The sequence below is a fragment of the Homalodisca vitripennis genome, chromosome 7 (assembly GCF_021130785.1).
Source record: "Homalodisca vitripennis isolate AUS2020 chromosome 7, UT_GWSS_2.1, whole genome shotgun sequence".
NCBI lineage: Eukaryota > Metazoa > Arthropoda > Insecta > Hemiptera > Cicadellidae > Homalodisca > Homalodisca vitripennis.
In genome coordinates, this window is record NC_060213.1 from 72,083,335 (window position 1) to 72,107,451 (window position 24,117).

Here is a 24,117-nt window from a genome sequence, read left to right on the forward strand (position 1 = left end):
GACCAGTCCATACCTTTGGAGGGGAATGTGGAGGAAAACCACATTGAAAGTGACTACGATGAATAGGAAAACTTGACTATATCAAAAAATAAACTTTTCAAGCATTTAAAAAATAGGTCAAACAAAAGTATTTTTGAAATAGATTTAAATGTAATATACTTGCTGTTTTAGTACACAACATAAAGTTTATTGTAAGTAAAACAATGTTTTTTAACATTAAAAAGATTTTTTATTTCATTGATGTCTAAAAGGATAACATTCCAACCATAAAATACATAATAACTAGGTGACGATCTTCAAAATCAGATATTAGTATATGAAAAGTTAAATATGAGTTCAATATCTACATCTTTCTAATTAAACATGTTTTCCTAATGTAAACAGAAAAAATGTTATTCAGTTTAATTGACATACCCGAAAATGGACTAAATGGAATGTTATCCTTTTACATGTCACCGATTCAAATATATAAATTGACATTAATAGAGAATACTTACCATTAGTGTGTCCCATAGAATGTGCAGAACGCCAAACTCCAACGAAATATAGCATTGTCTTGGTAGCTTCAATTGCAACAACTTGGTGACCAAAACCAAAATATGTCACTATGTCTAAGCGTGTTCTTTCAAAAAAGGAAACCTGCCCGGGCCGATTTAAAAACAATTACAATATTCAAAACTTTTTACTACTTTTACGAATGTTTCTGTCAAAACGAAACATCAAAGTCTCCCGGTTTGAAAATAATATGCGACCGCACGATGAACAAATGCACTCATTATTAAAAATTCCATGTTCTATTAAAAAGGAAATAATCTCCTGTCGGTCAAAACGTAAACTCTTAACATGCCCGAAAAATCACTCCGACACACACAATTTACTACAATTCGTCGAACTAAGAGATAGTTGATCCATGATTATCACGCACTCACTCGATCCAACCTACAGTACACGATATCTTAAAAAGCACTGACTTCTCCCCCAGAGCGCTCAGGTAACAGTTACGCTATCAGTCCCGGTAGCAGATAATATTTATAGATATCCAGACACAGCACACAAGCAGGACATTAAAACATTAAAAAACTATTTTTAAATATACCCCCTAAAACCATGTTATTTATCGTTTGTATCCTTTAAAACCACATATATTTTTTCAGGAGGATGGGAAAAATACGTTTATAACGTTAAATTAGTGATTTGCCAGGTCGGCCTTTAACTAATAATTGCCGGCTTTGTATAACACTTTAGTATACTTTTTAAAGTATATATTTATACTATTTTCTGAAGGAAAGAACCCACTACAAGAAATTTTTAACATTGTGTCAAGAATGATACTTCCTTTACAAAGGACTCAACTGTAGTTATGACGTAAAAGACAAACATAAAAATACGCCGATGAAGTTTTAAAGAAAAACTTTAGAATTCAAATCTCAGAATTTAAGATGATGTCTTTTCGAATGATATTAAATATCGAACGAAATTCATCAATATTTCGATATATTTACTGTACATTAATGTCTACTGCCTTCAGAAATGTATTATAGGGAGCGAGAGAGAGCGGCAGAAAAGCACTGACAGAGAGGCGCGCTAGTGAGGAGTCAGTCCATCGCGCGGCGGCGAGTGTCCTGAGATACCGGCGGCAACGACGATGTGGTCAGACCATTCACACTTACACACATAGCATCAAAATTAGGACAAAATATTTCCCATAAACTCACTAATAAATAAACTAGTATAGGTTTAACCATCTTGTAAATCACACAATATGCACGTTTAACTCGAGCTCAATAAATAATGTAGGTAATATTTCACAGAATTATTATGGAACAAAATGTGAAAAAATTAAACTGGAAGCGTGGAAATCTTACTACAGGTAATGATTTTCATTTCTAGAGCTATAATAAAATGTTTTTAAATTACACAGTGTATAAAAGGAAACATTATTTTAAATGGGCATTGTAAAGAATATTTAGCGGGCTGAAAATTGTTAATCTATTTAGGAAAAACTTAACGTATTAGGAATACAAAATATTATAACTAGTTTAAATTTAAATGAAAAATTTTGCAACTAAAGTTTAATCACATTAATATGTTTATAATGTGAGATGACAAGATATAACTGTAAATAACGTTATAACCAAATATATAATTAGTAATGTAGAGTTTAATTTAAATGAAAACATGATATGTGATATGTAAAATATAAAGAAAATAGCAATAAATAATAATACAAACAAATACAATATTACAAGAGATCACTTTACTGTGAGTTTTTAAGGTATGTGAGGCGCGTTACCGTCACTGCTCGACCGTTAGGTCCTCCCGCACCGTGTTGCCAGCGCCTCTCAGCTTCTTCTTGTTGTTGATGTATAGTCCGCCGGTCTTGGTAAATGACGAGGAAGACGATAATAGGACGGTGCCTCTTCTTTCTATCGGGTCCGAGCTTTGGCTGACCGCTAACTCGGTGAGACCTGCAAATAGCGGATGTCGGCTAAATACAGTAAAGGCAAAAAGAATTTACTTCCCTATCTTGTAATTTACATTCGGTTCATTAATTATTAGAGTTATATTTCCAGTGTCATAGTTGAGTTTACATTGTTGCCCTGACGCAAAAAATACCCATACATACAGAGGACTGAGAAGCCTATTGCTGTCTACGGAAAAATAATAATCGTATAAGGGGGAAATCCTTATCAAGTTCATGCATCATTAAAATAATAATTTATAAGGTTTATGTAGCCTGGGAAGAATGGAAATTTAGTGTTTGTTACTCTGTTTTTGATAAGCAGTTTTTTCTGTTAAAATACCATTCCTCAATGTTATGAATGTCCATCAGATTAAAGTACCTTATGTGACAACATGCCCAGCTTTATTCATTAAGGTTGGTTTTATAAGGTGTTTAAATAATATATCAAAAGCATTAAATGCTTAAAAATCGCCATGTTAAAAAATTTATAACACAAAATCTAGGGCTCATCTTGGTTGCTTGTTTCTTTCAATTATTCCAAATATTCACGGAGCGAATGGTTCGTTGAATCATATTAGTGCTCAGTCCTTCCGACAAAAATAAATAATCAAACAAAATTACGTGTGTTATAACTATCTCCATGATGGTACAATGATAAGTAATAAAACAGTATGTTTTTAACCTTTGTCATTTAATACACTTCAGGATTAATTTGAGGACTTTTATAACATTTAAACTCTTCTACAGTGGACATGAGGTAACTTTTCTTGTATTTAAATATAATTTCAATAATAACAAAAATAGCTTAATAAACTCGAGGAATAATAAAATTACGTTAAATTAAAGTTAGAATTTGATCAGTAGTTTCCAACATTTCAACTTCCATAGAATTTATTCAATATTCAGTAAAAATCAATAATATAGCATGATTCAATTTCGTGAACTTCAAAGCAAAATGAAATCTTTTGCCTACGATGATATAGTGCATTGTATACTGCCACTTAAATAAGCACTTTCAACATTTTCTTTAAAATATTTGCAACCAAATCACAAAGTAACACAAATAAAACAGAAAATTTGAGGTAAGATTTATTTTTTTTACTGCTAAAATATTACAGAATACTCTATCATTTCAGTGACTTGCTTGAGAAACTAACCAGTGATGGAACACTTACCGGTATATAAGAACACGTAACGGTTGTGTTCAGGCGCTGACCTAATAATGCAATCAACAAAACGCTGCCGGTGTAGCGGGAACGCTGATGTGATTAACTCTGTGATTAGAGTAATTAACTGATACTACATACCTTGGAGAGCCATTTTAAATTGGAAACACAGGGAATAAAAACTCAACTAATATTGTGTGACTTTATCGTTGTTTATACCAAACAAAAAGTATTTTCGTCTTTTGCTGGACATCCATAAAGGAAAATAAGCGGTTTTGCCTCTCTTTGTAATCGTGACCATTAAATACAAATATTTTTTTATCCAGGCTCCTGCAATCCATTTTGAATGGTGTAACTCATTAGGATTATGTGAATGTAACTGTGAGTCTAATGTTAATGTTAATGCTGTACAACGTTTGTTTTTTTAATGCCTGAATATGAGTTGTTTTCATGTAGTCACATAAGATAATAAGAAGAGGTCATATATACGAGTACATATATTAACCACCACTTTTAATTATTATAATTACTGTTTCATGTTTTAAATTAATGTTACAGATTCAACTTATATTGCATTATACGAATAACTTTGAGCAGGACCAAATACTACTTTCATTTACCAATAGCAAATTTTGAATAATTATCTATGACTATAAACAATTAGCGGTGAAACATGTGAAGGACAACAAACTGCGTAATCAGCAGCTGGTTAGTAAAGGGCTAAAAGCTGCTGATGAGGTTTACTGATTACAATAATGCGATTTAAATCACTTGATAGCAACTAATGATTCCCCTTCTGAGACGGAAATTAGAAAGCTGTCTTTGACAAATTTGTGGTTTCATTGAACGTCCATTTATTTTAAATGATTAATTACCAGTGTCAATATAACTAAAACAACTTAGTACTTTTTGCATTTATAAAATGTACGTAAATTCCATGCATATTTTAGTTTTTATTCTATTTTTAGACACCAATTTTTACTTTCTAAATCTTCAGACATTCCTCCGTGGTTTCAATCAGAACTTTACGACATGCGCGGAAATAAAACTATCTTTAAAACAAGTATCCTGCAATAAAAACAGTTAAAAAAAGTATAATATTTTTTTGTTTTTATTTATTAAGTGTGTCTCCTTATAAAAACTGGATCTATTTCATTTAATTCCACTCTGAACCTTCGTTGAGTTGAATAAATATTCTCAGAGTATTTACTGAGGTGGTAAATGAACCATATTAAAAATCGCGGAAATTGTATCAGCTGTTTATTTTCATTATTTGAGGCCTATTTTATCTGGTTATGATTTAATTAATGTATATTTAGTTTCCAAATGTAGTATTTGTTCCTAGGAAATGAGACTTGACCTAATTGGAGGTCAGTCAGGACTATAAAGCTCTCTGTTCAATTATTTAATCAAATCAAATTCGTATATACAGATGAGACAACAGTTCACTGTCTAACCACTATCGGGAGTTACTTTAATACACTGGCGAGAAGCCGGGTAGTTTTCATATCTTCCTCGTCACGTAGGATGGCTGGCCTGGGTCGTACAAGAAGTAATGTGAACTGTAGGAGTGTTCAGGGAATTATGTCGGGAGCCTACAATAGATGTAAATACTCTGTTATGAAACTTAACCTAACTAAAGTATTGTCTCCTTTCAAGTGGTACGTCTTCAAGTAGAACAAGACATGTATAGGCTACTCTATAAATTATTTGCACACAAGACCAGTAAGGCGGTTTTCAAAACAAATGGGCCAATTAACTGTTTCCCCATTATATCACACCATACATTCATTAGAAATCCTATTTGAGCGTTCGACTCTACAACTGCGTTTTCAATTCTCAGTTGACTATTTTTCAAATTTAGAATTCCGTATCTTGTCAACACCGATTCGGCCGTGAGTAAAAGATAACTTACATTATTTTGATTTTGTAACAATCATCAACAACATTGTAATGGTTTAAGTAGGTGGAATGAATGGCTGAGTAAATGGGTTTTAAAATATTTTTTTGTTCGTGATGTAATATATTTTACTGTACAATATAATATTATTTTCATTGATTAGTATTTTACAAGAGATATGTATTTGTTTAGTAGTTGTTTTCTTACGATAAATATAGTAAAGGTCAATGTGAACCTAGTTTCTCCTCCGTAAACATGTAAAAACAAAAAAGTACCTGTAAATTTTGCTTTTAGAAATGAAAGGATTGCAAAGTAACAGGAATTTTCCTATTATTTGCCATCTTTCGGTTATATGACAAATCAGTGACAGCGTTTCAAGATTTTCAATTGTATCTCTTCCTCAGGTGAACAACTAACCTAATACATAATTTCAATGTAAGTTAAAATAAACAATCCCTTCGTTAAAAAAAAACTACTGTATGCTGTGGTGTACAGTGGGTCTGAGGAGGTTACTGAGCAGGATGGACTAGTAAGATCCAAAGTTAAGTGCCAATAATCCTACATAAACACTTGTAGGTACAAGTCCCAAGACATTTCTCTAGTTATAGCCTGCATTAATAATATCTAAGTCGTCAAAAAATCTTCCTAATCCAAACATAATTACCAATGGTCAAACATTTTTAGGTAGGGGAATTAAAAGGTGAAAATTAAATATCTTCTAGGAAAAAGCCCCACAAAGATAAAATCCATCAGCCTTTATCGTGGCAGAATAGCTAAAGGTAAACTTTCAGGCAGTCCATATTATAATTTGATGTTATAATTTGGGGGGACATGCTAGATGGCTCTCTGATATTAATAAAAGTCACATCCTATATGGATTTTAGTGAAGTTACAGTACCTTATACCTGCGATAACATCAAAATTGTAAAATGTCTGTATTTTAGAACCATATACATTTCGTATTCTGAGCAGGTAATGTTGATATTAAATGGGTTTTAAGAAAAGTCTTTCTAACTCAATTCTTGCATATTAATACCCTGACAAACAGCTACACTTGAGATTAGACAAATAACCCCTTTTAGACGTGCATAGTAAGATAATGAACGTTAATCAAAGTGGTTGTTTTATTAATAGATAAATGATTACTCAACTTAATAATCCTTATTTTTAGTGCTGTGTGAATGGTTTCAATTTAAATTAACTCATGTTTAATCACGGTGCCTAATATGTTCCTTTTATATCACCAGTGTTAGAATGTTACGGATTGTAGAGTATTTATTTATTAATTTAGGTTAGTTACAATGTACTCATTATGCATGATCTCTACAGACATAAATCTTTCAGAAAACTACCTTTATTACGTAGTTAGATTCCTTTTTAATAAAAAAAATCATGTAATGAACCGTAAGTAGAAATCGACATCACGTCTATCAATTTCCTTTCTAAGGAACAACTCCAGTAGGTGATATACTCGTAGATCTCTCTAGGATTTACCGCACTATGACTAGGACCCTTGGACACATTTACCGAACTAATATACGCCATATGACGCGACGTCAGTATATGTGATGTTTGCAAAGCCAAGTTATGGAAGCAATTCTATGACTGTTTGGGTCAACTACCAAATACCACCTTGTGAGCCACGTTCCCACGATTTGGGGCGTAGTTTTTACCGATACTACATAACTAATCCCAATAATCTGGCTATACTTATATTTTTATTTTAAATTATCCAAGAGATTAGGGTAATAATTCTTAAATGTCTCAAAATATAGTAAACTGTGTGTTTATAAATGAGGAAGGTTTGGAAGATTAATTTCCCTCAATCCCTATCTACTAATTTAGTCTGAGATAAAAACACATTTTTGAGAGCGGTTTTTTAGCTAACCAAAGGAGATAACACGCATTACCGGATAATTACTGGATTTTTAACGTGGATATTACTAGAGCGTTGTGTAGGCTAACCTTACTAGATAGAACACAAAATCACTAGTAGTTTTTTTAGTTCAGTTCTCCACTAACTGAATTTCATCATATCAAAGCTTCAGGAAAGGTCTTTATAAGTAAAATTGGGTCCACGATTCCAATTTTTTTGAGGAAACTACAAGTTTCTTGTACTTTTATGAGTGTGTTAGAATATTAGACTATTAATTTTATTAGACTTTAGTATATTATCTGTTACATTAAATAGCGTGATTTACTTAAAAATAAAACTAACAATATGTAGGTTACTAGTGATGAAAGTTTACATTTATACTTATATTCTTCCCCTATGAAATTAAATTCGTTCTACGACCGAGAACCCGGGCTTGTTCAGCCATATTAAGATACAACTATTATAATTGACGACGTCAATACTGATTAGGGAGTAGAATTGTAATTGGCCAATAACATTATTACAAAATACAAAACGAAATTACTCGTAATATCTTATGAATAAAGATACATCGCTAAATATGTTGCTAAGCGCTAATCCCGCGAACGGCTAGACAAATTTGTATTTTCCGGGAATGTTTTAGAATTCGGAAATAATATTATAATATTTTTGAAAAGTAATTTAAATTAAATTAACACTAAACAGCTTTCAGCTGAAGATCAAGTGAGAGGCATAAACATTTTAGTCACTCAAATTTTAATGCGTAGGTGGTGTTAAATCTCAAAAAATCTAAATTACAATACAGATTTCACAATTGACCAATTTAATCCATTAATACATTACTATGCGTAACATTATTCATATACTATTTAAACACTGTTATAAAACTCACCTTTTAAAACAAATATATGAATAATCGCAAATATGGTACTAAATCCTGTTAGCCTTAACTGATATTGTATATTACCATTATTTAAGGAAAACACAACAATGAGCATGGACACAAATATGTCTCAACGTACCATTTTTTTCTCAGACTGTAGTTTAAAAAATAAGAAACTGGTTACAAAAAACTTAATATTAACGATTATTTTCAAATTTTAAATAACTTTAATTTTAAGAATTTTTAACTCTTTTCCTTATACTGGAAACAGGGCACAAGCAACGTCAGTATTTATCAGGGTAATAAACCTAAATAAATCATAGTATCAGAAAATCGTTCAACAGAAGAAGACGCTTTATAATAAAATATAGTTCTCAAGACATATATGTATACTTTTTCACGGTTTGGGGCAATGCTAACTCAACTATGAAAGCGCAAGTAATGTGTATAAAAAGTTAAATTAAATAGCAGATATATACACTTTTTGGCTGCAGTAACATTCTAGTCGTATTTAAGTATGTATATTTTATTCATTGTTATAAATAATCAATCTTAATCAGGACACTTTAAATATCTCAGATCGGAAGTACATTAAGGAATACTTTTCCGAAGTAGGTCTTTAAAACCAAGTATATATATTTTCTTGATATAGGAAACAATTTGAAGCCAAATTCAGTACCGTATAGACAGTAAATTTGACGATTAAAATAAACACTTTTAGACTATATTGACTTCTTAATCCCTTGTTATATTTTTGTTATTGAAACAAGAAGACAAACTCAACTTGCGGCTCTGGAAAAGTCTTACACCCGATGTATATTACAAATGCCGTAGACAGATGCTTTTTTGCCGTGGTTAACTGGCAGTTTGAAATAATTTGAAAGTATTTAAAGATTTGATATAGCACGTTTTGAACAGCACTCTTGCCATAATAATATCCTACTATTTATTCTATAAGGCATTTTACCATTATTCGGGGTGTTGAACTTTACCTTGAGAGTTAAACCTATCATATAACAAACTTGACGCTTAGAGTCTAGACACGTGTATACATAAGGCTGTAACATAGAGCTAACATTCGTTTATCTTGATTGACAAGTTACGTAATACAAGATTTTCACGGGCTTTTGAAATTATACAAGGTTTATTTTTGTACTACCGTCTTGGGAATTGGTTTTATTTATTTCTAATAAATACCTTGCCAGGCATTTATTTCCTTAAAGTACACTTATGATGGATTCTTTATTTTCATTAACTCTTTTACTACAGTTATATCAACAACATAAAATTTTTTCTATATATATATATATATATATATATATATATATCAAATTGGAGTAGTTATTCGTGTTATGAATATTTTTATCTCGTGCATAAGCAAACAAGGAAAGGTGTAACAAGGGATAAGAGTCCAGGATATTGTCTTCTTTTCACGGGCTCTACCGTACAAGAACAGGCTCTTGGAAATAGTTAAAGAAACCCAGAATACGAAAACATATTATGAAATGTTTACTAGATTTTTGTTTGAATAAGTATACATATTTCTCATCTTTAATTGCTTCTTTAGCAAATTCGTAATCATTTCCATTATATTTTATTTTTGAATTACAAAAAACTCAATTCAAAAACAATATATTTATTATTATTTATAATTATACTGTAACTGCAAAATACATTTTTATAACTGCAAATCGTTTATATTTAAATTTTTCTTATATAAACTAAATTATTTCATAAAATTGAGTGTTTATATGAGGCTGACCCTGCTCTTTGTTTTTAGCTCCTCTATAAATACGAAGAACGCTCTTGATAGGTTGCAGGAGATGGTTTTATGTTGTAAGTCTCTCCCTCCAGTTAATTAAAAAGCATATATATTTGTTATTATACATCTGTGTGTGGGATAACTTTCGAACAACTTAAGGTAGAGGTTCAAATGCTTATGTGTGAAACTTCAACTCTATTACCTGTATACTGAAAGTTTTAGGAGCTTTGTGCTGAATTAAAAAACCAATAAAATAAACCTTTTGTAGGGACTTAAAACTGGCAGCTATGGAAAATAATGTAAACCAGTTTCTAATGACAGGAGTTAACAAAAATTAAATTTTTGAGTTCACTACTATGATTTCAACAACAGTATTACACTTTAACTTGTATTTTTACTTCTTTATTATTTTTCAAAGTTCCTCAGCAGTTTGTTCATTCGTGTTAAAAACTTTAAGTTAGTTGTCACACAATATTAATAAATATATTTATGTACTATAACATTGGCAATAATTATTACTGATATTAATAAACATAATCATTTATATACTGACCACCTTATTGTATTACAAAACTCTACAAACATTTTCAGTTATAATGCCTATAGTTTCACTCAAAATGTGTTTTTACTTCTTTTATTTATTTTTTTTATTATTATATTAGATGCTAAATGGTACTACGGTGATCATGAGTTCATTTCCGAAACTATGTAATAAACAATAAAATTATTAATAGTTGCAATGTTGGTAATAAACCTATTTCATTTCTGAAGTCCGTCCTAAGAGACTTAGCTATAGAAACTACTATAATCTAAAGTAAAATCAATAATAGGAAATATTATCATGTTTAAAATATTTTGCAAAAACCTTGTACCAATTCGTAGGTATAGAATATAAAACCATTTTGCTACCCAAACACATGGCTCCTCTCCATTGTATTGTTACTGCAATATGTTCTTTTATACTTTTAAAAAACTTACATGTTTTTCAAATACTTAATCTGTATATAAAGCCTGTGAGATAAGACTTTGGGTTCCCTCGAAATATCACATTTATTAACAACAAAAATTAAAAATTACGAGATATTTTAAATGTTACTGTACGTTCATTGATAGAGTTCCTGTAGCTTTCAAAGTTTTCCATATCTTGGTTTAATATGGGTTAAACATTCTAGTAACTAAGTTACCGTATACGTTAGTACTTTAGGTTGGCTATGCTAAATTGGAGTCGAATTAGATTGGTTTTTAATGTTTGAGGTAAGAGGATCTTTACGGGCATACGTTAAACTTATAGGGGCTATAGCGCTTCTTTTGCAAGAATGTGGTCATCCTCATATTTCTATGGAATTTTTGTAACGAGTAAACCCATTTTGAAATGATGACTAATATTTTATATAATAAAATGTCATAAATAATCTACTATTAAACTATTGCTGACTAATAAAGATTTAATAACAGGTAAATTATAAAGTAAAAAAATAACCGAGTGACATTTAAGTAATGAGAAACGGATTTTATCATATGAGTAATTTTGAACACGTTTTCTAATACATGTAAAACCAAAAGATGGTAAAAGAAGTCTGTTATAGTTACTTAATAGAAGTGATAAGAGAACTTTAAATACACGTGAATCGGGTGATCATATGAACTAAAGATCATTCGTCACAAAGAATCATTTTAAGTGAAACAATGAAAAATTAGGCCTTAACTATTTGCCATTTACATAATACATATCAGAGAGTGGAGTACGATGTATGTAACCTAAGGGCACGTAGAGGGCATTATTAAAGCATAAGTTAACGCAGTTATCTTGTTTGCTGGGTTATGTACTACCAACATTTCACGTGATGAGTTCACCTTGAGAAGAGTTTAACAACCGCCCCAGAACTATTTAAGCTGACACAACTGTATGGGACGTCGCTGGGTAGGTCTCACAGTCAAACTCCACAGTACATCTCTAGCAAAATGAACTCCTCCGTGAAGTTGGCAGTTTTGCTAGTCGCCATGACGCTTGTCATTCAGGTGAGCTTTATAATTTAGAAATAAACAGTACTATGTATGCATGTATATAAATAGATAAAAAAATATTAGCTTTTATATTCCTGCGGCCAAATTAAATTAAATTAAAGTTTAAATTGACAGACAGTTTCAATGAAAATAAGACGTGTGATACTGATATTACCAGATATATAAACTGACAAAAGATATAAACCCTAACGACAGGTGCGTTTCCGGACTGCCTGGAGTTATCAGTAATTATACCTATTTAAAAGGCATTGTCTAGGGATTTATGAAAACTATAGACCGATAGCCCTGCTTCCTGGTATAGTAAAGTACATTGAATATTTTTTAGGTGAAAAAGTGAATAAGTATCTGTATTTAAATAAAATAATAAAAAGTTCAATTTTGGAACGGACTATTTGCGAAGACATATAAACAATTATACTGAGTGTCTTAAAATTCCCTCTCCCCCTCCCTAATAACTTTTTTTATAAACAGAGATGAAATGATTTACTTTCGGGTATGTTAATGTGAAGAAATGATGTGCGTTTTACGTGTGAAAATAGGCCTTCTTCCCTAAATAGGGTAGTTGTGGGGGTGTTAATTTTCTTATAAACCTCTTATAAATTGAAATGATTTTAAAGGTGTTATAAAAAGAAACATTTGGTTTCTAAAATTTAGTCATTTCCGGTGTGATGAGGTGACAGGATTCTACGAGCCTTGTCCTTAATTTAGAGAGTTAAGCTACTATTTACTGATAGCAACAGAACGGGAGTCTAAAGTTAAAATTTATAATTTATGTTTTGTATTTTACCCATATATTATTCAATAATCTCCTCATTAAGGTAGTATCTTTGATTTTTACATTATTTTGTAGAAAGGCAATGATAAAGATTATTCTGTATAACTCTGCACTTAGATTATGTCATTCTCAATCCAGCTTCAGCTTCAGCTCATCATACATTGTTATACATACTACAAAAAATACTGCATATGTAACTATTTGGATTTTTCATGTTGGCTATTTGGATAGCAGAATGGAATAACATATTTCTGCCGAAATAATCAGCTGTTACTCTATTTATATTCTAAAACTTTGGTATTGTTTACATTTATTTACAAAGAGACTATACACTTTATATGTATAATAGTGCTGTATATTGTTGTATTTTGTGTTAAAGTTATTAACAGTGATTCTTCTAATTATTAATTTCATCAAGTCATGGAACACAAGCAAAAAGTAAATTCTCATAATAAATGCTATAAAAATAAAGTTCTGAGTTAACATAGGCATTAGCGTTACTGCTTCATCTTCATTGGAAACACCCACATATTCTGGGCCTAGCACTCCAGAAAATTCATCTTCCAGCGTTAAGTTGAAGGTATAAGTCAATTTTCGTTATTACCAGACCAAAAAATATCCTTTTGAATCCGACATAGTTGGCCTAAGAAAAATTTGAGAAACTTTAAAAACAGTTGCTGTGTGCAAGAACTGTCAACATACCTTGGATTTGAAAAAGAAATCGATTGTTTGCCTTGTAGTTAAAATTAGGATTATTTTGTTCAAACTTTGAGGAAGTAGACAGTACAATGGTAAACTGTTGAACTGATTTCCAAGATAACAATGGGATATCAGAAACCCTTTATAACCTATACCTGAGACTTGCGAATGGGCAATGCGGCTGCTCAAATGTTGTGTGGTCGTTTGAATTTTCCCTCTCTACCCACATTATACAAAAAACAAGAGTACTTGTTAAAGTACAAAGATCGTTTGTCCAGGGACAGTATGCACAATGCAGTAGAGGAGGCTGTTGGTAAAAACGATGTTAGTAGAGCCTTGTGTGTTAACTTATTCGTTGGTTTCTTGTCCGTGGCTTGTAAATTGGCATAAGAACTTGCATAGTGTATCCGCAATACGACAAGCTGTATGGGCATTATATTTCTATGTGTCGTTTTCCAATGAAAATCCCATTCACCAACTTTGCCTCAAGGATGTTGAAACACGGTGAAAGTACAACCTGAGTATGCTTATAAGAAAAATATGACAATAGCCAACATTTTCATGTGTCACAAATTGTAATAGAAGTTATAAAACCAACGTTCAGAGATTTGGCTGACTATCAGCTCCTGGAAAAATGTCCCAAGGGAAAGAACTGCAATCCAAACGCAAGCTTCAATAATGTTATTTGGGCATTATTTGGGCAAAGACTTCCCTAAAGAGTACTCGTAAACTTACAAACACTCGAATGTTGCGATTATTCAAAATAAAGTGCTTTCATTGATGGGTTATGTAGTCTTGATTATGGAACACATTGGACTGAAAACAGGCAAAACCGTTATAGTAGCTATGACTAGAAACAGCACGATTGTGGAAAGCAGGAAAATTAGCCCTAGATCTGGAAAAAAATCGAATAAGCAGGGCACTAAAAAGAAAGGTTAGAAGTCTTGTTTCAAAAATTAAAAAAAACCTTATAATTACTTCCTTGAGGAATCTGATAACCCGGACACTAAACTTGTAAAAAAGAAAGGTTAGAAGTCTTGGTTCAAAAAAAAAGAACCTTATAATTACTTCCTTGAGGAATCTGATAGCCCGGACACTAAACTTGTAAAAAAGAAAGGTTAGAAGTCTTGTTTCAAAAATAAAAAGAACCTTATAATTACTTCCTTGAGGAATCTGATAGCCTGAAAACTAAACTTGTAAAAAAGAAAGGTTAGAATTCTTGTTTCAAAAATAAAAAGAACCTTATAATTACTTCCTTGAGGAATCTGATAGCCCGGACACTAAACTTGTAAAAAAGAAAGGTTAGAAGTCTTGTTTCAAAAATAAAAAGAACCTTATAATTACTTCCTTGAGGAATATGATAGCCTAGACACTAAACTTGTAAAAAAGAAAGGTTAGAAGTCTTGTTTCAAAAATAAAAAGAACCTTATAATTACTTCCTTGAGGAATCTGATAGCCCGGACACTAAACTTGTAAAAAAAGAAAGGTTAGAAGTCTTGTTTCAAAAATAAAAAGAACCTTATAATTACTTCCTTGAGGAATCTGATAGCCTGGACACTAAACTTGTAAAAAAGAAAGGTTAGAAGTCTTGTTTCAAAAATAAAAAGATATAATTACTTCCTTGAGGAATCTGATAGCCCGGACACTAAACTTGTAAAAAAGAAAGGTTAGAAGTCTTGTTTCAAAAATAAAAAGAACCTTATAATTACTTCCTTGAGGAATCTGATAGCCTGGACACTAAACTTGTAAAAAAGAAAGGTTAGAAGTCTTGTTTCAAAAATAAAAAGAACCTTATAATTACTTCCTTGAGGAATCTGATAGCCTGAAAACTAAACTTGTAAAAAAGAAAGGTTAGAATTCTTGTTTCAAAAATAAAAAGAACCTTATAATTACTTCCTTGAGGAATCTGATAGCCCGGACACTAAACTTGTAAAAAAGAAAGGTTAGAAGTCTTGTTTCAAAAATAAAAAGAACCTTATAATTACTTCCTTGAGGAATATGATAGCCTGGACACTAAACTTGTAAAAAAGAAAGGTTAGAAGTCTTGTTTCAAAAATAAAAAGAACCTTATAATTACTTCCTTGAGGAATCTGATAGCCCGGACACTAAACTTGTAAAAAAGAAAGGTTAGAAGTCTTGTTTCAAAAATAAAAAGAACCTTATAATTACTTCCTTGAGGAATCTGATAGCCCGGACACTAAACTTGTAAAAAAGAAAGGTTAGAAGTCTTGGTTCAAAAATAAAAAGAACCTTATAATTACTTCCTTGAGGAATCTGATAGCCCGGACACTAAACTTGTAAAAAAGAAAGGTTAGAAGTCTTGTTTCAAAAATAAAAAGAACCTTATAATTACTTCCTTGAGGAATCTGATAGCCCGGACACTAAACTTGTAAAAAAGAAAGGATAGAAGTCTTGTTTCAAAAATAAAAAGAACCTTATAATTACTTCCTTGAGGAATCTGATAGCCCGGACACTAAACTTGTAAAAAAGAAAGGTTAGAAGTCTTGTTTCAAAAATAAAAAGAACCTTATAATTACTTCCTTGAGGCATCTGATAGCCTGGACACTAAACTTGTAAAAAAGAAAGGTTAGAAGTCTTGTTTCAAAAATAAAAAGAACCTTATAATTACTTCCTTGAGGTATCTGATAGCCTGGACACTAAACTTGTAAAAAAGAAAGGTTAGAAGTCTTGTTTCAAAAATAAAAAGAACCCTATAATTACTTCCTTGAGGAATCTGATAGCCTGAAAACTAAACTTGTAAAAAAGAAAGGTTAAAATTCTTGTTTCAAAAATAAAAAGAACCTTATAATTACTTCCTTGAGGAATCTGATAGCCTGGACACTAAACTTGTAAAAAAGAAAGGTTAGAAGTCTTGGTTCATAAATAAAAAGAACCTTATAATTACTTTCTTGAGGAATCTGATAGCCCGGACACTACCAAACATGATTTGCTGTGTCACATAACCTGTGTGGTAAGTTTTCTTTACGAAGTTACATTTTTTAACCTTTCATTTAACTTTTCTCTGTTACTATGAGTTATACTTCGATGTCATTTTTATAAGACATTTATGAAGTTTTTATTACGAATGGTGTTACGAGCCTGTGTTGCAACAGGTCAGTGATCCACCACATTACAACGTGTTTGTCCAAACATTCATACTAGATAAAACGTTACCGGACCGATGTAAAACTACGGTCGGCGTGGTGTTATGGTAAAGTGGCTGACATTTTCACCTGATCTTTCAACTCTCGATTTTTTTTGGAGGGGGGTGGTTTGTCAGAAGTAAAACTTACGCCAAATAGCTCGCAAACCTTGATTAATTGTAAGGGGAAGGATCAAAGCCACCTGCAACCTTATTGCACCTGAAAGCTTTAAAAATGTGAAACGCTTATGAGCTGACATCGTAATTTATCCTCTAATTTATACAATTGTATGTGCCAAGTAACTATGTATTAACAAACACGAGAGTATTTTTTCCAAATATCATTTTTATAAATAAAATGTTATATTTTCGATTTTTTATGTTTAAAAAATATCGAATTATATAAGAGAATTGGCCTTCAGTACGATGTATGAGTTTTAAATAGTGGTTACTGTCTTTACACAGGTTGCTGGCGTATGCTCAATTGGACGGCAAGTCACTATTTTTAAGTTTCGTTAATAAACGTGAAAGTACCAATAGTAAACTACATACGTTTCTATTTATATTCCAGTTAGTGACCACTTTCCTAAGTATTTATCCCATACACACCGATTTTCATAAAAATTTGGGTTTAGGTTGTAATTGTCTTCTTTTTCAAAGACTACGGTGTGCCGGGGTTGCTTTTGCCCTGGGGGAGGATGCTAGGCCTTTCTCAGGGGTGAGCAAATTTTCGACAAGCATTATTTTCGGGTGAGCATTGAAAATAAGTGTGGGAATCCATACACTCACTAATTCTAAGCAACTTTTGTTATATGAAGTTTTTTTATGAAAGTCAATATTTTTCGACTTATTTTGCGGGTAACATTGTTGGTTATCAGCAAAAAAACACGTTTTCAAACGGGTTTTAACAAAAACTGGAAAAATCATTAAAAATCAAAATTACAGCTTTGTATGTTTATGTATTTGTGATATATTCAGACCGAATATAAACGGAATTATTGCTTGTTGAATGTTGATTAATATTTTCAAATCAAAATTGAAAGTTTATACGTAAAATAACCAAAAACCAATGTATTTTTGGGAGAAAACTCATAGAACCTTATATGAATGCCTTTAAAACATTTATTTTTATTTCTTATAAAAAGTGCTAACATCAAAACTATGCGAGTTATGAAGAGATTTAAGTCGATTCCTATTCTTTAATTAGACAAAAATCTCACCCTCACTTTCATTATATTTGAAAAAAGTCGTTGCCACTTCTTATATTACGTTCTGAGTGTTCGACTAGTTTAAATTACTTTTATTAATTAAGCTTCAAGTGAGAAAAACATTTTTGTAATTTAGCACAGTGTATATTTTGAAATAGAGGCATACACACCGTTGCTGTACACAGTTTAAAATTTTACTATAATTGACTAGACTGTTAATGCTATTCTAAAAAATAATTAATACCCAACCTCAAACGTGCTAAGCTACATGAACTTTTAACCGCTTTTTATTTTGAAAACGAGATCAGTATGTCTACACAAACAAAGTGAAATCTCTTCAAACAGTAATTTATAATGTATCATTCCATTGAAGTATGTTTTTTTAAATACTCTTTCAGCTATTGCTAATTGCTAGCATACTCATTAATTTTTCTGTATGATTTTATTGATTTATACACAAAGTCAAGCTAGTAGACAGAATTTAGTTTCTTTTCTATCCGTAATATATAACTTTCATATTGTCAGTTCTGATTGTATATCAATATAGTATATTATAATCTGGTTTCAAATCATGTTGTAGCCAACTACTATAACTAAGGAATGGCTAAGAAATGCTAAACTAAACATTGAAATTAAACAATAGAAACTGCAAAAAGATTAACTTAAAATATTAAGAATCGTGATTTTTTTAAAATTAAATACAATAAGAAATATTTTTATTTTCAGGTCAACTGTCGAAGCCTCCCAGCCCCTCAAAGTGGCCTCCCTGGTTACGACAGCCTTGAGGGTCTCCGCAAAGGTGATGGCATTTTGGGGGGTGTCCTTAGTGACGAAGAACTCGCTGGTCTACTTAATGGAAATGGAATTGTGGGGGGTGTCGTTGGTGATGAAGGACTATTAGGGGGTTTCCTTAATGATGATGGCCTTACGGGGGGTCTAATTGGTGACGAAGGCATTGTAGGGGGTCTTCTTAATAATAATAATGACCTTTTGGGAAGTATCCTTAATGATGAAGAACTATTAGCGAGTCTCATTAATGATGGTGGAAATTTGGGGGGTGTCCTTAGTGACGAAGAACTCGCTGGTCTACTTAATGGAAATGGAATTGTGGGGGGTGTCGTTGGTGATGAAGGACTATTAGGGGGTTTCCTTAATGATGATGGCCTTACGGGGGGTCTAATTGGTGACGAAGGCATTTTAGGGGGTCTTCTTATTAATAATAATGACCTTTTGGGAAGTATCCTTAATGATGAAGAACTATTAGCGAGTCTCATTAATGATGGTGGAAATTTGGGGGGTGTCCTTAGTGACGAAGAACTCGCTGGTCTACTTAATGGAAATGGAATTGTGGGGGGTGTCGTTGGTGATGAAGGACTATTAGGGGGTTTCCTTAATGATGATGGCCTTACGGGGGGGCTAATTGGTGACGAAGGCATTGTAGGGGGTCTTCTTAATAATAATAATGACCTTTTGGGAAGTATCCTTAATGATGAAGAACTATTAGCAAGTCTCATTAATGATGGTGGCCTTGCGGAGGGAGCGTAGTTCTAATTTAAATGCAGTGTTAATTCGTATTACCTTATAAATAAATATGTTATTTATCTCGTAAAGTTCAAAATATGATGAAATTTTGTTAAATAAGCACATATCATTGTTCAAAAATAAATATTTATTTGTTATGGAATATGCGTTTCTGAGTTTTCATATTCTTGATAATATTTTATAAATATTAATATTAAACAAAACATAGGTTACTATTTATTATAATTTACGCAGCTTAACATTTTAGAATTCATAAACATTATTTTGTAATTTTCGGAGATATTTCTTTTTCTTAAAATAATATTTATTTATATCTACATATTTTAATTAGATTACAATTACATCTAAAATTTACTTACGTTTACTTCATAGTGAAATTAATTAGAGATAAAATTAACTAATCCATTGAGGATTCTTATGTAAGTTATTAGACTCCAATTATATACCAAATAATCAAGACAAATGATTCAATTTTTAATCTTATGCTATACAATAAAAGAAGCTTTAGACCAGACAATCCAAGTACTAAATCTCCAAACAAAAAACTTTTAACTGTGTCCAAGCAGTGCGTACTCACATATGTAACCACATATAATGATCATGGTACAATATCCTTTATTATGATAACTTAAATATCATTCCTGATTGTCTTTCTGCATCTCTCCGCATGATATCTCGAAAGAAATTGGCCTATAGACCTGAAAATTTACATTAAGCTTCATTTTTAGATGAGTAATACTGAGTTTGATGATAGTCATTTCATGGGATTTGGCTGAGCGTTAGGGTATATCATGACATTGATCTTATGGATAATCATGATGTCAACGAGGAAATATAATAAAAAAACTAGTACAAACTGAGTAGGCCCTACAATAATATTAGGTTTCAACACGTGACATTTTTATTCATAGATGTAAGAGGAAAAAAGTGGAAATTCAGTGTTATAAACTGGTGTCACAATTGAAAGGCAGCGCCCTATTTGATCGCAGGACACTATATATATATATATCTGTATCAATCTATAATTATATAAAAATCAGTTTTAAACCTAAACTATCTATCGGCAAGAAATCTCAAGAGTCATATAAGCTACAGATTTTAAATAATGCAAGCAACTTCACCAAGCAAGTTACGTGACACGTTGTGACACGTAATCTTTAGTTGATGATTTTCAATTTAGTGCAAAATAAGTGTATTTTAGATTAATATAGAATCGAGTGAGAGTTGAGAATATTTAAATTGCCTCATCACAAAGTCAACATATATAATTCCTCTAAAGCAAAAGAAAAGACTGGAGGGTGGCGAATGATAATCTCCAGTTTCCATCAGTAATCTTCGACAAGCTAAGCTTAAAACCTCAACTGCTTCTTCAGATGATTAATAACACCACCACCTACGTCTAGTTTAATAATCTGTAAATTATATATGTCTAAGCCCCGTAATACTTCTTATTTGTTCTAGCAATAACAGATGTGCTCCACAAATTATAAATTCTACAGTTGGGTGATGAGCCCCTTTTCCGAGTATGCATAGGGTTATTGAATAAGATACGGGTTCTGTCAAAATACAGTGGTTTTACTTGGTTTATGATGTGGAGCAGAGCTAGTATTATGTACATTGCGACTTTTATATTTATGATACCATCAAGTACACTCAGGCAAATTAAATAAAACTGATACAATTATAGCACTGCCATACAACATTATGAATTCACCTGATGATCGATTATTAAACATCAATACTGCTTGGGAAATTTGTCCCAATCTCAATACTACATCGACGCCTTAACACAGAGATGTGCATGAACTTGAAACTTCTATCATATATATCACTCCAAATTAATAATTTCACTGTTGTATGTATATTATATACCAATGTTCACCACAATTAAATAAAAAATACTACGTTAAGGACCTGAAAGATAATTAAATGTAATTATGTACCTCAACGGTAGTTAAATATAGTTGTATAGGTTCCCGCTGACAAGTATTGTACTTAGCGGGGCCTCAGTAATGTATAATTTCTTGAATAAATGCAATTCAATTCAAATTCAAGTTCAATATATATATATATATATATATATATATATATATATGATAGAAGTTTCAAGTTCATGCACATCTCTGTGTTAAGGGGTCGATATATATATATATATATTTATTCGTACCTTTGAAGCACCACAAAATTTTTACAGATCATAAACATTACACCTTTATCCTTGATATTTACATCTTGTTATTTTATATATAAATCAGTATAAATATAAAAAAAATCATTGTCAAAATGTAAAGTACAAACCATATAGTATTATGGTGTTATGTTTTCTATGGTTATGACAAATATATTGTAATTATAACATATTCTTACTCACGTATTAACAAAACCCTTTACATTAACAAAATAATTGAAATGTTTTCCACATCAAAATTAAAAATAAATAAAATGCATAGGTATGAAAGGATATTAAGAAAAGAGTTTTAAATTCTGCAAATGTTCAGAGTAACAGTGGTGAAGACACGATGATGACAAAGCTACAGATCTTGTGCCACGAGCGCAGGTAGTAGACCGGGAGGTGACATCCAGCTGACGTCATAGCTCGGAGCAAATCTACACCTGACAGTGGTAAAGAACTTGTGACGTAATGTAGTTGAATTACTCGTACGTATTCTTGTTGAGCTGCAATTTACTACGGTTTCTAAACAACGCCCAGTTTAAACTAATGCATCGCTCTCAGAGACGAGACTCCCATCATATAAATATCAGTTACGTGTGTCCATACACGCAATTACTTATTGAATAACAAGGACATTAAAGGTAAATACTTTTTAAATTGCATATTAAAGAATCTGGAGATAAGTGATAGTAACTGGAAGATATTTCAGTTTTCTGATCCATTGCAGCATTCCTTAATATTTGATTATGTAACTCGAACAAATGAAATAATACATCTATTTTAGGCATATGTGCAGAAATTCTGAAGTTGAAGTCCATAGTTTTATTTCTAAATATGCACTAATGATGAAGTATGATAGAACATGCGATTTCTCGTTAAATAACAGGTACGTCATAGGTATATCCTGAATAAGTGAACTTCAAGTTAAATAGCAATGTTTTGGGGTTCTGAAGTCGGATAGATAAACAGTTTATATGTTTTATGGACCTGTTAAATGCAAACATTTCATTGCAATATTACTTAATATTTGAATAAACAGATATAACAGTCAGTATAGTATTACTTGACACATTTTTACTACAGTAGGGGAATACTAGGTCCGTAGTAATCTCCGTAAGAGGATTTATGATGGTGCCCAATTAAAATTTTATATTGATGCGATGCATATTTATATACGTATTATTTACTGTTCATGGTTTAAAGGTTCAAAATTTAAATAAAATTGTAACTGACCCTTTATTATTGGCATGTAGTAGCACTTATGGGTTAACTGAATTATATTTCAGATGTCGCAGTAGAGTTTACCCCATTGCTATGAGCAAAGAAATATATTAGTGTTCACCACAAGTGCGCAAATTAATTTTCAGAGATCACAGTATGTTATAGAATTAACGATGAGTGAGTGTGCGAGAAGCTTTATTCTATAAAATCCTTAAAAGAATATTAGTATAATTTCTGCGAACGACTCAGCCTATAGATTGGTTAATTAATGGTCCTAAAGAGCACAAGTTAAAAAAAATTACAAGAAAAGGAGTTATGTATAAGTGCTAGGAATTTATCTTACTTTCAATTTATCTGAAAATTTCACTACCATTCCCTGGCGATGCTCAAATCGAACAGTCCCCCCAGATTTTCTGCTCCATTCAAAATGCTAAAGCTCCTAGATGAAAAGGGTGGTAAAGTTTGCAGGAATTTCTCCAATATTCTACAGCAGACGCGTCGTCCGTCACCTAGCCAATGAACACCCTAGATGCTCCATTACCCAGAATTGCCCCGCAACCCGTCGGGGTATGTTACAAGTACATATAGGCTAGTAACGCTTGAGAGGAGCCCAATTACTCTCTCAAGAGCTATGTTCACGAATGAGCCTAATGCATAATAGAATTGGAACGCCTCAGACAGACTAGGCCTGACTAGCCCTGCAATTCTAGATTCCGGGTTTCTGTAAACGTTGGTCACTTCTGGCAGGCCGCTTAAATTGCGGGATCCAATTCTGATTACTAGTTCAAATCTCCCGGTCGGTCTTGAGTGATACAAGGTAGTTCCACCCTTATTAAGGTATTTTCTTCATTGTAGTCACCCGATCTGAATGAGGCTATTAGCATCTCTATACCTATAACACGTTTAGTGAACAGGGGAATGGAAAACTTTACATAAAAAATAGCCTAAGTAAAGTTATGAGAATTAAAATATGCATTATTTCTAAATGAAATAATAACTTAAGTAACTAGGTTGTACGAGTATCTTAAAAAAATATGTTTTACGTTTAATAAAACAACGCGTCAATGTAACCGATTATAGAGTTGTAGAATATTGCATATGAATTCATATAAAGCTAAACTAAATACATTTTAGTTGCACAGAAGTATTTGTTTTGTGTCAAGATTGTACTTTTTTCAAATATGGCAAACTCTGCTTTGCCTTAATTTAATTTATTTCACTATGTGAAACATGGGGCAGACTACTATACAAGTAGGCAAACTTCAGTAAAAGTCTCTAATC

At 31.8% G+C, this 24,117-nt stretch overlaps 1 protein-coding gene across 2 annotated transcripts; it reads left to right on the top strand.

Annotated features, from left to right (window-relative positions):
* The first annotated feature begins 11,938 nt into the window (after positions 1-11,938).
* On the top strand, positions 11,939-19,584 carry LOC124365970 (harpin HrpN-like). Of its 2 annotated transcripts, XM_046822127.1 has the most exons (3): positions 11,939-12,070; positions 18,627-18,744; positions 18,985-19,584. In XM_046822127.1, the coding sequence occupies exons 1-3, from the start codon at positions 12,014-12,016 to the stop codon at positions 19,443-19,445; spliced, it is 636 nt and encodes a 211-aa protein (XP_046678083.1). In that variant the 5' UTR covers positions 11,939-12,013; the 3' UTR covers positions 19,446-19,584. The 2 variants fall into 2 exon arrangements, with proteins under 2 accessions (XP_046678083.1, XP_046678082.1); XM_046822126.1 differs by having other exon boundaries at positions 18,627-19,584.
* Positions 19,585-24,117: the final 4,533 nt, after the last annotated feature.

Bases quoted from the DNA above. Each gene is read 5' to 3' on its own strand.
- LOC124365970 (XM_046822126.1), top strand. From the start codon at position 12,014: ATGAACTCCTCCGTGAAGTTGGCAGTTTTGCTAGTCGCCATGACGCTT. The intron at 12,071-18,626 runs GTGAGCTTTATA...TTTTATTTTCAG, and splicing joins CCATGACGCTTGTCATTCAG to GTCAACTGTCGAAGCCTCCC.